The 13,181-nt window shown below is 45.5% G+C and overlaps 1 protein-coding gene and 1 long non-coding RNA gene across 6 annotated transcripts in view; one reads left to right on the top strand and one right to left on the bottom strand.

Moving 5' to 3' along the window:
- RGL1 (ral guanine nucleotide dissociation stimulator like 1) overlaps positions 1-8,724 on the top strand; it is a 90,334-nt gene extending 81,610 nt beyond the window's left edge. For all 5 annotated transcript variants that reach the window (XM_026101014.2, XM_064515575.1, XM_064515576.1 and 2 more), the window contains 4 exons: positions 1,496-1,682; positions 3,789-4,043; positions 6,127-6,241; positions 7,214-8,724. In XM_026101014.2, coding sequence (XP_025956799.1) covers positions 1,496-1,682; positions 3,789-4,043; positions 6,127-6,241; positions 7,214-7,401 — 745 coding nt within the window. In that variant the 3' untranslated portion in view covers positions 7,402-8,724. The remainder of the gene's footprint in view (positions 1-1,495; positions 1,683-3,788; positions 4,044-6,126; positions 6,242-7,213) is intronic.
- Positions 8,725-8,829: 105 nt separating this feature from the next.
- LOC135328993 (uncharacterized) lies at positions 8,830-10,890 on the bottom strand. Its single transcript, XR_010390112.1, has 2 exons — positions 10,608-10,890; positions 8,830-9,705 (listed from the first exon to the last, which is right to left on the bottom strand). It is a non-coding gene; the product is annotated as an uncharacterized LOC135328993 (long non-coding RNA).
- Between the last annotated feature and the right edge of the window lie 2,291 nt (positions 10,891-13,181).

Here is a 13,181-nt window from a genome sequence, read left to right as displayed (position 1 = left end):
AGACAAGGGAAACAATAGACTAGCAGGAATCTGGGGAAAGCAGCAGGGAATGAAAGCAGAGAGCAAGGGGTCAAAGTAAAAGTATCTTAAAGGTGAGGAATTTGAACCTGATGTGAGAAGGTAGGAGGTAGGAAGGGACTCCCACATACCAGTGGCGTGATCATGACGAGGGGAAAAATAGTGAATTTAACAGCATTATCAGCTCTTAACTGTTCTTTCCTGCTTGGTTCTTTCACCTAGTTTCTTCAGAACAGCTGGTAGACATTCATTTCACATCAGCAGTATTTCAGGTTAGGGTCTAAACGAAGAAGGGACTTTTCAGTCAAGGGATTTGAGTTCTGATATGCAAAAAATCAGAGTAGCTGATTGGAAAGTGTTTCGATTAGTCCATCTGAGTTGGTTGTGAAAAGTTAGGAGGACTTGCACTTTGAAGATGAAGGTGCCTGAGCTCAGTTGCCTCTCCTTTGCATCTCCCTTGCTCGTGCCTAAGCTGTGTGTAAGAATTGTCACTGCTGAGAACTGGCTTTATTCTCTTCTTTCGGACTACCTTTCAGTGCTGTGCTATTGTAATTTACCATAGCATCATCTTTGTTTGCCCTGTGCAGTATTTGTCTAAAGAATTGTTTCATGCATGCTCTGAATATATGTTGCAAATTATAGTGTAGAAGAGACTGTCATCATTCTTCCTGGAAATGGTGAGTGACACCTCTCAGGTTGTTTTAAATCATTCACTGGGTGCTGACATAACATCTAACTCACCTTGTTTCTCTACCTTATGTATTATACAAGTTTGTTTCCTTTGACACTCCTTTAAATTTACTTGGCCTGCATTTAAAAATGAGTCTTGGAGACGGAGCGCCTATAATTTACACTTTCTTGTGATCTCCTCATTGCATACATGCACATTTAAACTCTTAGAGAAAAGCTGGTATCTGGGACAACTTTACTGAGTGAAAGAATTTGCAGCTGGGGTGAATTTGCTTTTGGAAGGCCTTTGCCCGGTAGATGGTCATGCATTGCCTTTCATGCACCATTCCACTCGCTCATGGTGACTGAGATGCCGTGCCAGTGGGACCAGGACGTGGCAGCAGTGTGTAGGAGTGCATAAGGTGGAGCCAGCTGCCAAGCCTCTAACTTGCACCTCTTCCCTTGGCTTGTAAACGCATCAAGTCAATCACTCCCTGGCAAGCAAGTCTAAGAGAATTTAAAAGATGGAAGGGGAGTCTAGTGTATACCACTTACGTATTAGCTCTGCCTTTGGCCTTGCAGCTGGCATGTATACTAGGTCAAGAAGGTATTGTATGTGCTAGTGTTTAACAAATTCTCTTGACAAATCATATAAACACTATAGAGGAAATGAAAACAATAGGCCACTCAACATAGGAAAACAAAACATAAAAAAAAAATAAGGTTTTCGAACCAAGTGACAGTGTTGCTCAACCCAGCACTATTCTGCTTCCGCTTACTGGCTGTTATGGTTTGTTTTCTGTACTAGACTGTTCCTCGGATCAGAGGTGATCACCAATAGCACACCCACCAAAGAGCAACCCAAATCTACTCCAAGTGGGAGCTCTGGTGAAAGCATGGACTCTGTCAGTGTTTCGTCGTGCGAGTCTAATCATTCTGAATCTGAGGAAGTCTGCATCACTCCCATAGACACTCCTGATGAGCCCCAGAAAAAGGTACGGTCTGGGGCTCGCTGCCAGCACAAATACTGTAGGAGAGACTGTTGATACTTGCAGGCAGGACCTAGGTGTTTGCTCAAGCCCATTGTTAGTCTTGACTGGAGCATTGCTTTTAGTGGAATGGAGAGACTCTAAAAATAAATGTACAAAAATGGAAGCAATCCAGTCAGGCTTTTTGCATGATTCCTTTTGTGTTGCCAAGATACGAGGCAGATTAGTTTTCCTTCCCTGAAACCAGATTTTCTTGTGGTATTTGACAGGGTTTTTGGTTTCAGATGAGGCTCTGTAGGAGCGTAAGGTTAATTTTTCTTTCAGTCCCTGATGATCCTTTTTTGAGAGGGATGGGGCAGACTGATGGCACTTCCACCTTAGCGACTGTGGGAAGTGGGGGGAGCAGTCTGAGCAGCACGCCTGCAGATATTGGTGCTTCTCCCCAGCGCATGGCAGTGTGACGTTAGTGGTGACATGGACAAGAGGATTTATACGCTCCTGCAAATAAAAACAAATGGAACAGGAGAAGTATCGTTTGAAGATGAGAAAGATCAAAAGCAAGTCATTTCCTCTTAGAATATCACAGGTTTGATGAGTTAATCTGCTGTTAGCAGTCTGCTGCCATGTTCGTCATGCTGAGTCACTGGAAGTAGCTGTAGCTGGAAAAAGGAAGCTTTGCTTCAGCAACCATATGCTCAGTAAGGAAAGCCCAGCTGCAATAAAGCTGTGACTTCACTCCGGCAAAGGTGTTTTCTCTAGGCATGAAAGCTGGTGTATATTGGTGACAGCACAGTGAGCCCCTGGGGAAGGCAGAGCAGCTGCAGTTGACCACGATAGGTAGGTAGGTGAGTGCTTGCCAGCCTCGCAGGTTTGACCTCACTGTAGCTCCCTCGTGCGTAGATGAGTGTCTTGCCTTGACTCAGGTGCTCAGGCTTCACCCCCCTGGGGAAAGCTGGTGTGCAGCACGAAGGCAGCTGCCGCACCTTGCAGGTCACACCGGCTTTCTGTGGGCACTCTGAGCATGTGCAGCAAGTGTCTCACACAAAGACACTTTAACAGCATGCCAGTAAATCCCTTTTTTGGCTATGGAGGCAAAGCCTGCACGCTGGCAGCTGGGATGTCCCACAGCCAAAATGAGCATAAAGATGAAGCTGTGGGTGTTCATGCCGACAGCAGATGTGCCAGGCACGCTCTGTTGCCTTCGGGAGACAAGCTACTAAGACAGGAGACAAGCAGAAGGGATCTGATGGGGGGGATCCACAGGGAGGTCTTTCTTGTGGGCAGACTCTTCCCTTTTGACATAAGCTGTATTAATTGTGTTGGTGAAAGGCTTTTTAGGGATGTTCTGCTGAAGAGTGATACATTGCGGTTTAGCTTATGGCTATTTTAAATTAAATTGCACTAAATGTTCTTAAACCCAGATGAAGTGTGTGGTCCCAGATGCTAGCACCTATGTAATTGAATTGTTTAAATTGTTTAGGCAGAACAGTTGTTACAGTGCTTTAAGTGAGCAAGTTGGAGCGGGACACTCTCCCAGCAGTTTTTGAACAGGCAGATGAAGAGAAAGACAAGACCCTGAGCAGCAGAAGGCAAGGAGGTAGCTTCCAGTGAGGAGAAAGAATAGTCAAGGAGATGCGGGAGACAGGGAGGCATGTGCATTTTTTTCACATCAGTTACAAGTCCAGCTCCCCGTGTAAAGGCTCCAACTTGACGCAGGACAAGGGCGACCTGCTGGGCGCTCTGCTTTCTTTCCAAATTATTCTCAGTCCTCAGTTGGAAGCCCACAACTTCATTTTGTTCGTTGTATCTGCTGCCACCTCCTGGCCTGTTCTTTTTAGGAGTGGCAGGAGATGGGCAAGAGCCAGCAGCACAGTGTCTAGCACACAGAATTGAAAGTAAGTTTTCATTAAGATGATGAGTTTTCATTAAGATGATGAAATTATCAAGTCAAGTTCACTTTTTGTAGAGGCAAAGAATACCACTGCCAGCCCCCTGGACAAAGTAGAGATAACTGAGGTTTGACATGTGCCTCATGCTTGCTCAGGTTCCTCCTCTAGAAAGACCAAAAAAAGTGTCAAGTTTATGACTATGTTTTTTCTTTCTGTTATGTAGCTCTCTGAATCCTCCTCCTCCTGTTCATCCATCCATTCCATGGACACGTCTTCCTCAGGGGTGTCATCCTTAACCAACGTAATCTCATCCCCTCCCTTCTTGTCCTCCAATCCCAAGATCCACAAGCGCTCTATCTCCGTGACATCCATTACCTCAACAGTGCTGCCTCCTGTTTACAACCAGCAGAACGAAGATACGTGCATCATCCGAATCAGCGTAGAAGACAACAACGGCAATATGTACAAGAGCATCATGGTAAGTGGCGTGGAACAGCAAAACACTCTTATCGCTGGTGATGTGTTTTCATTCAGGGTGACTGCTAAAACCCAAGGTCTCAGCCTTGGCGTAAGAGTAGCTAAGATTTGAAATAACTATGGCTAGGTTGTGCCCTTGATTCTTTCATGCAACTTGCATTGACAATCTAGTATTTACAGTACGTTCCAACTTCTGAAATACCCCCTGGTATTTCAGCTACACACTGTCCATCACTCATCCTGAATTGCTGGGCAATGCAAGTGGAAGTGTGCGTTGCGTTCTGCAGGCTTTGCGGAACACCCCAAGGGCCTGGGACACAACCACTGTTCACTCTTTGTAGATTTTTTATGTCTGTTTACTGACGCTGGTTAGCTGTGAGACAATTTTAAAAGATGACTTCAGGAGTTTGTGATGCTGACCTGTTTTTATTTTAATGTTTTTCCCATACTTTTCTCATTAAGATAGTCTGAAATTACTGTTTTGGGAAAAAAAAACACCTTCTGTTTTAAAGAGTGTTTGCAAAATGCTTTTAGTTTTGAAAATACTGATTTATTAAGCCAATTAATTAAAACTGTCTTGAAAGTGAAAGTGACAAGCACACCCTTAAAATTCAAAATAGGTGGAGCGTGATATGAATGACAAGTATGAAAACAGCAGAGTATCTCTGTGAACATTTCTAGTTTTGAAACTGAAGTTAGTTTGTATTTTATCAAAAATTCTAAGTGACATTACATTCTCAAACATTCTCATCAAGTCAAGTACTTGCTCCCGTCCCTCTGCTCTGGCGCTTGTTGCTTTTTCTCCAGTGTGGAATTAAGTGTTAGTTTTGACCCAAGATGACGTGCAAGGTTCTGCCTGGAGAAGCCTTCCCCAGGAGTCAGGCCCTGCAAACAAGGAGCGGTACCCCAGGGAGCTGGCAAGCTGTTTAATGACGCAGCTTCCCTCTGCAGTGAAGGCTGCCATTCATTAGCAGTGGACGCTGGCGCCTGCTTTGTGGAGTCCTCCGTGCTGGGCTCCCACTGCTCTGAAACCAGCGTCAGGGTTTGAACTCTGTTTAGGGGAGCGTGTCCAGTGGCACAGCCGCTGCTGTGCTGCCCTCCGCAGCGCAGCTCTTCGGGGCCTAGGCTGCCCGCGTGCTCCCACTAACGCTTTCGCTCCCACCGGTTGAGAAGAGGAGGCAGTGCTGTGTCTAGCTGGTAAGAACTGGCTGAAAGGCTGCAGCTTGCAGGTGTGAAATAAACCAGCTCTCAGGTTTTACCCTTAGTGCTGGTCCCAGCGAGGGACTTGGAGAACCCTGGGTCGATAGCGCAGGGCGCGCAGCGCCGTGCTGGCAGTGCTTTTGCTGGGTAGCGTGACTTGCCTGTATCTGATCTCGCTAGACACCTGCCTGAGCCTCCGCTGCGGAGCCAACGCTCCAGACCGCTTAGGGGCTTGCGGGGGCAGGACGGCAGGGGACAAACAAACACGGGTATTTCTTAGCACATTCACTAGTTTTATGATTTTAAAGGAACTGACCACCCCCCCACCCCCCAAATTGCAAATAGAAGTTCTCTCAGGGTCTGATAAATTCTGCCACCAGTGAGACAGATCTTCCTTTTGATTTCGTTAGGCTCTGGAGAGATCCCTGTGTCTGCTCCAGACGGACAGCACTTCCGTGGCAGACAGTAAACTAAGTTCCAAGGCCAGAAGTCTTTGCAAGATGCCAAAGACAGTACTTAGCACATGAGACTCCAGATTAATTGATGTCCACAAACAGCAGATGGGGCAGTTATTTATGTGGAAGTTTATGGCTAGTGTTTGCTCAGAGGAAGTGTTTGCTCAGAAGAGCAGACACTGTGTGATTTACTGCTGTCTCTGGTAGTACAGTGTCTGTCGTCTTGAATTAAAAAACAACAAATGTCACAAATACCATGATTTAGCAGTATGTATTATTTCATTAGTGACCCAGCATAATTTCTCAGTTTTCTGAAATCCTTTCCAAGACCCAGTGGTGAACAGAAAGTAGACCTTTACTCGTTATTAAATCATAATTATTATATAAAGTGAATAAGCAGACTCTCTCATTGCAAATTTGCCTTTTCAGCTAACTAGCCAAGACAAAACTCCTGCTGTCATCCAGAGAGCTATGTCAAAGCACAACCTTGAATCTGACGCTGCTGAGGATTATGAGCTTGTACAGGTCATCTCTGAGGACAAAGGTAAGGATGCAGAGCTTTGCTGCTGCTTAAAAATTTCTGCTAGAGTTTGAAGGAAGGAGTAAAATACGAAGCAACTTTAGAGCTGCCATAGTCTTGTTACCATACGTGTTAGTGAGAATAAACCTCTACTTAACTTACCATCGCCTGTCAGCATATTCCTTTGTAGGAGTACAGTTGACATGTGGGTTTTCAGCTAGACCTTCATATGTGCATTGCAACTGTAGAGCTATCTATCTTCTGAAGAGCAGCTGCTTGATTTCCCTGAAAAGTGAAAGGCCTAGTGACCACCCAAAGATTACAGCAGGCCCACATGCTTCAGCTGTGCAAGAGCAGAGCTTTCAGCACGTGTAACAGCCTCATCTTGGGGTGGCTTTCAGAGCCTATGCCAGGCTGGGCTTGGGCTGAGTTTGGTCTCCATCTCTTGGCCTCCACAACCCTTGTTTTTGTGGAACAACTTCCCATGGTTGCCAGCTGCTGCAGCTTTAGCTTTAGAGGCACAACAGAAATAGGAAAGGGGCCAGCACAGTGCTATGCAACACAGACTTCTGTGTGTTACTAAAGTTTAACAACCTCGCAAGATGCAATGCAAGATGCATTGAAGAATCTAGTAAATAAGTGACACTGTGGCATTAATTGACAGGCTGCGCTCTTGTCCTGGATAAATGCACAGCAAAGCTGAGGCCTGGCTACACAGCCAGCTGTGACATAGGCAAGACTTTGCTTTTTAGTGTCTATCTTTGTAACCTGCTCAGTGATCTTTTAGGTCTAACAGCATTTCTTTTCACTAAGGAAGGGATAAGAAACCACTGTATATAATCCATGACAAACATCAACAGGCCTAGTGCTAGCCCTGCCTGGCTGTGTATTCTCAGTCTGTTTATCAGTTTCCTGGCTTTTCCCTTGCTTTAATTCACCTATATACAATACTGTAAGCGCTTATGGTTAACTCCTGTGCTGTTCCCTCTTTTGCAGAGCTAGTGATCCCAGACAGCGCTAATGTGTTCTACGCCATGAACAGCCAGGTGAACTTCGATTTCATCCTGCGGAAAAAAGCTGCAGTTGATGGGCAGGTGAAAATGAGGAGCCGATCGAGCTTGACACTCCCCAGAACTGCCAAACGGGGGTGCTGGAGTAACAGGCACAGCAAAATTACACTTTGAAGGGGAGAAGTCCACATACAGGTGAACTGGTTGAGAAAAGTACTTTTGCTACCATCCAGTATTACAGAGTCACCGCAGATGAATGTGTCAGTATTCAGCTTGGAAAATATTTGAGACTGAAATGCAAAGCAAGCATTTGCTAGACCTACAGCCAGAGGTGTCTCTCTCCTCCCCTGCATCTGGCGCTAGGCAGACAAACATGGATTTATGGGACAGTCTGGACTAGGAATTTCTTCTTTTGCACATTAGCCTAGGAAGGTTAGGGCCCCATTTACAGGGGAAAACAGGACTGGTTGTCTTAAGAACACCGCCTAAGCCAACTCTTCTTGTGAGAAAACATTTTCCTTTGTGCCAGTATTACACAGAACATCTAAATTTATTTTTATAAAACTGGAGAAGGTCCCAGCCAGCCTCCAGCTGACTGAGAGCACTGGTCTGCAGAAGGTGTGGGCGAGCCGTGAGCTACTAACAGTTGCTGCCTCCAGGAGGCATTTGCTTCCATGAAATAGCAGGGTGGGTATGTCCCCAAAACACTCATCTCTGGAGACAAAAGAAGAAACTACAATTGTGTGTATTGCTTTCACACAGCTGGCAATATTTTTTTTGCACTTGTTCAAAGCCAGAAAAATGCATATTTTGGATTTTTTTCCAAAGAACATTAAAAGAATGGACTGCACTTGCTTTTGGATGAATGTCACAATTTGTTAATGAACAAGGCAAACTCAAACACTACTTGTCTGGATTTTGTTCTTGTCTTAATGCCACTACATCGTGGTTTTCCTTATGCTTTGCTAACCTATTGAACAGAAGTCGATGCCTTTTGCATGTACTCCAAAATGACTGATGTACCTCTTTGTAATGTGCAATCACTCTTCAGGAGCAAAACTTTTGCCTGCATTAATACACATTTTCATTCCATGAGAAGCAACTACATTAGCTTTTGTTTTAAAAGTGGGTATTGAGAGGAGACAGCCAGGTTTACTGTATTGCCCAAAACAACCAGAGATTTTTTTATATAGTTGTAGCATTATTACACATAACCTCCAACCACCTCCCTTGCTCTTTATATACATCTATTAAATGAATTTCCAGACATGGTACATCCTTTCAGCTGGAATAATGAATTTAATCATATGTTCTCTGTGAAACTTTAAATAACATATTTCTATGTCTCTTGCCAGAATACAGGCTTCCTTGAAAGGACACAGGGGTTTTATTTTAAAAAGCCATAAATGAGACAATGGATTGTAAACAACCCTTACTGAACAGACTGTCTTTGGGATACATTAGTATTAGTTAAAATAAACTTAAATACTGATTTTATCCATGTCTGGGGCATTTTTTTTTTCAGGTCTATAGCAGTAAATTTCAAAGCTGGGCTCAGATTATGTTAACAGTCAGTGATAAACTCATGACACAAAAACAACGTTGGGTCATACTATGTTTTACATTATTATTTAAAATTTATCATTGCCATTTACAAATAGCACCATGCACTCTGTACTCTGAATAATTTAAAAACACAAAGTGTACTTTTGGTGAGAGGGTAAAGATGTTGAGTTTATAACTGAGCCTTAAAATCTGCCCTGAGTTAGGACAAGATTAAAGTAGACGTTCCGTTCTCTTTGTATTTCAATGAAAGCATGCATTGATGTCTATACAGTCCTTTGTAAAGTATGGATACACAACCTGTCAGTGTGCAATACTGTATTAACCTAAAAGGAAGACAATCTTGATTTTTTTTTAAGATGACTCACCCTCAGAAAAGGTTATATACAAAAAGGTTTTTCATATTGCTTACCTGTAATCATTATACAATCAGTATAATATAAACTTTTTCACAAACATTTGCCTGAAGTTAGTCTATTTTCTTCTCTTAGGTCTTATTACTACTACCTCTTGGTTTTTACCTGTTCTTCATTTTGAGCTGTTATTCTCTTCAAGTTCATCACTTTCAGTGTCTTCACTGTTTCCCAACTTCTCCCAGCTCCTATAACTCATGCTCACAGAACCTGAAATGCAGCATTTCTTAAACCCTTTAGTTACACCATACTCTTCCTTCAGTATTGTTTAACCCTTCAGCATCACGTACAGTAGCAATATTACACTGTTTGTTAATAGTGCCAGCATTACCGTAATGCATTTCTTCATTTGTCAAAGTTTTTTAGGATGACAGAGTCTGTGTCTGTTTCGTCAGCAGCGTAGCTCGAAGGCCTGTCAACGTAAACCAGTGTCTCATCTACGTTACCCGTTTAGTGGCAGCAGATGATCATGCTCCTCCTCGGGCAGTCTGGTCACATGCTGCTGGAATGCAATGCGCTCATTGGTGAGGGCTGAAGGTAAATGCTGGCAAAGCAAACACCATCCCATTGCATCATCCATACCCACTAACATGTTACTTGCTGTGGAATATTTTGTGCTATTTCTTAAGTGAGTTCCTGTGTAACTGGGTAACTTAGATTATGTACAAATTCTACAACTTGTTGTTCTTCATGAAAGCAGTCTCCTTTGGGTCACTGAATGATTTCTTCAGTGCGTTAACACACAAAAGCTTCCATTTTGAGTGTCTACACCCTTTGCCTCCATCATGTTATGGTTCTTCCTGGCCTCACAACTGTTAAGCTTTTTTCCCCCTGCACAAAGTACCAAAAGTTTGAAGTTTGCATCGTAGCTATTTCTTGCCCCTTTGGTACATTCTCTTTTCCACTTGTCCCTTGTCTCCCCTCCCCTGCCCCGCGGAGGACCTGCCATTTCACAATTCACTTTAACATCTGGGGAGGATAAAACTGCTAAAAGTCACGCTGGGATTGTCTGAACTACTGCAGGAGTTTCCTTTGTCACGAAGAGGCCTTGCATGTTACAGGAGGACTCACTCTGAATTTGACATAACATCTCCCCTCCACCTCCCTTTTGTTCGTTAAAGTACTTGGGGAGGAGGGGAGAGCCCTTCAGGATAACTACAATGTATTTGTGATATATGAATTCATATTGCTGCATTTATACTATAATAAATAGCACTTCTCCTTTCTTAAACAAAAGCAAAGTCATTTGATTATAAACAGTCTTATTGCAGTTAATCATTTTTAGAGACCGTCTTCATGACATTTCTTGTGAACAAGATGGTTTTGTTTTTTTCTTCACCTGTCTTGCTGCTTATTCTGTGTCAAACCTGCTTCTAGAGTCCACTAATCTGTCACCACACTCACCGTGATTGGCACTGGCTGGTGTGTTTTCATCCACTGGGGCCTGGGATTCACAGGAACACCCTGGAGCTTAGCACAGATGCACCGCAGCAAAGCAGAAAAAAAAAATGAACAAACCAACCTCCCCCTTGGCTCATTAAGCTGGCTGGCAAATTCTTCCACTTAATTACCTGTCACGTTCTGCTAACAAATTCACTTTCAAGATGATGCAGGTCTCTGTGGGGTTTTTGCCCCACCGGCCCTGCCAAGTAGGTGGTGTAAACTGCCCACGTGTGAGCATGCTGCCTCAGGCCCTGCTCACGGCGAGACAGCTGTTCCCCCCACCCCACCCCACCCCACCCCACGCCCCATCTGGCCGCTGAGGGGGCCCCCATTTCTTTGGGAGCCGTGGACGCTGTGCAGGACCTCAGGGCTGCCCAGGTGCTATAAAAGCTGGGCGTACGGGCGGATTTGGGCTGCGCCTTTCTCACCCTGCAGCTTCTGGAGTCGCACCACGTGTCGGACCCTCTCTGGCTACCAAACCAAACCAAACGAACAAAGCAAAAGCAGCAAAAAGTGCTCTTCCCCTCCATCCATCACAGTCCCCTTTTCCAGCCGCATGCACACGCTCCAAGGCACCGCCACGCTTGGTTGTGGGTGCTAATCCCGCAAGCCATTCGGCAGGGACACCCTTGCTCGCCGGCACAGGGCCTAACGGGCGGGTGGCTGAGCGCGGGGCCAGCACCTGCCTCCTCCGCGCGGTACAAACACCCTGTAGGCAGCAGCACCCGCACTCACGTGGTGAACGGCGGTCTCAGCGAGGGGCCGAAGCTGGAGTCCCTTCCTGCACTCTGTTCCGAAGGCCATCAGGTAAGTCAAGAAAAGTAAGTACCTGTAAAGCGGAAAAAATATCAGTTTTTCTAACTGGCACCTACTTTTCCAAATCACAGTTAATTCTGAGTGGGGCAAAGCCTGAGCAACATCTGCCAAAGAACTGAAAACACAGAAGGGGAAAAAAAACCCAGCATTTGTCATGGCAGGTGGAACCACTGGCCATCTACCAACTCTTCCATATATAAATAGATAGAATATTGCATATGTGTGTGTGCATGTGCATGTGCGTGCGTGCGTGTGTGTGTGTGTGTGTGTGTGTAGATAGATAGATAGATAGATAGATAAAAATAGCATATCAGCTAGATCTAATTATTGAGGCCTGTCTGCTCTGAAATGGAAGCATTCATTTATTAAATTTTTATCCTTAGATCAAACTCTTTGCACCCCTCACTTCCAAAGTCAATTATAAAAAGAAGGCGGCCGGGGGGGGGGGGGGGGAACCGTTGTTTTAATAAACTGCTACTGCTCTACTTCAGGAAGCCAAACCGAAATTAAAAACAAGCCTCCCTGAGCAGCCAAACCAGCCCAGCTGACAGCATAATTTTCAGACACATCGTGTTAGCCAGCTAAGTCCCATGAGACAGGCCTGGCTCACACATCCGTACAACAGATTTACCTGTTGGTCAGCGCCGGCCTCATCCAGGCTTACGCTCCGTCTCTTGGCAGGTCTGCTGGATTTGCTGTAAAGCCCAATTGCTCCATCGTAAAAAGCTGGACAGGTGATGCAGAGAGACTTTTTTCTTCTTAACATTTGAATGAGCTACAGTGGGGGGGGGAAGGGGGGAGACCCAAACACCTTTTTTTTTTAATCCACAACTTATTTCTTGCATGGCCAACACTGTGATGGCTTTATTAACAGCTCAATCATGCAGGCCTTACTCAGACAAAACTCCTCCTCATTAAGAGCTACAGGATCAAGTCCCAGCAGAGGCATGAAACTGTCCTCTGGCCCCGAGAGGCTGCGTGGCGCTGAGCTCCTCCTGGGCAGGGGCAGCTGCAAGGCTCTGCCCCCAACCACATCCCCGAGCCGGGCAGGCCCCAGCACAGCCAGAGCACGAGCAGGTTCGGAAGTGGGGTGCCGCACTCACCGCCACCACGTCAGTCCCTGCTCTCTCTAGCCCTCACCACTAAATGGAGAGTGCCACAGGGAGCACTGGGCGGTTTTAGCCAAGGAGAGGCTGGTACGAGAACTGCTTCACTGAGATCATGAAGGCCGGAGGAGGAGGGGGAGTGGAAGAAACACAGCTCAGGCTGACACAGCTAAATCGCTCCATGTTAGGGGAAGAGGGGCCTCTCTCATGGACACAGAGATGGATTTTCCACAACACAAGACGTGCATGAAGGTGGAAGCGATAAGCAATGGATGGCGATGTGTATGAACACAGGGTAACCGTAATAAGTCTTTACATAGAGACAATATTTGATTACAGAAACACAGTATTAGATTACAGAAACTGCACCAGGCCAAAGGCACTCACCCATCCATGCTGGTTCATCCCTGCTGCTCTGCGACACTCCGATGTGCATGCACGGCAGCGGAGCTGGAAGGCCGCACTGGTGCTGTGGCTCTTGTGACGCACCCTTCCCACCACGGCTCCGGCAGCTGACCAGCCGCTACACAGCACTGCCAAAGACCTGAAGGAACAGCATGTCTGCACACTGTGCTGCTAAATCAGCCCCAAGCCCAGGGGAAGCATGACATGA

The sequence above is a fragment of the Dromaius novaehollandiae genome, chromosome 8, assembly GCF_036370855.1.
Source record: "Dromaius novaehollandiae isolate bDroNov1 chromosome 8, bDroNov1.hap1, whole genome shotgun sequence".
In the NCBI taxonomy this organism is placed as follows: Eukaryota; Metazoa; Chordata; class Aves; order Casuariiformes; family Dromaiidae; genus Dromaius; species Dromaius novaehollandiae.
The sequence above is the reverse complement of the archived record's forward strand: the minus strand, read 5'-3'. Positions and strand labels throughout refer to the sequence as shown.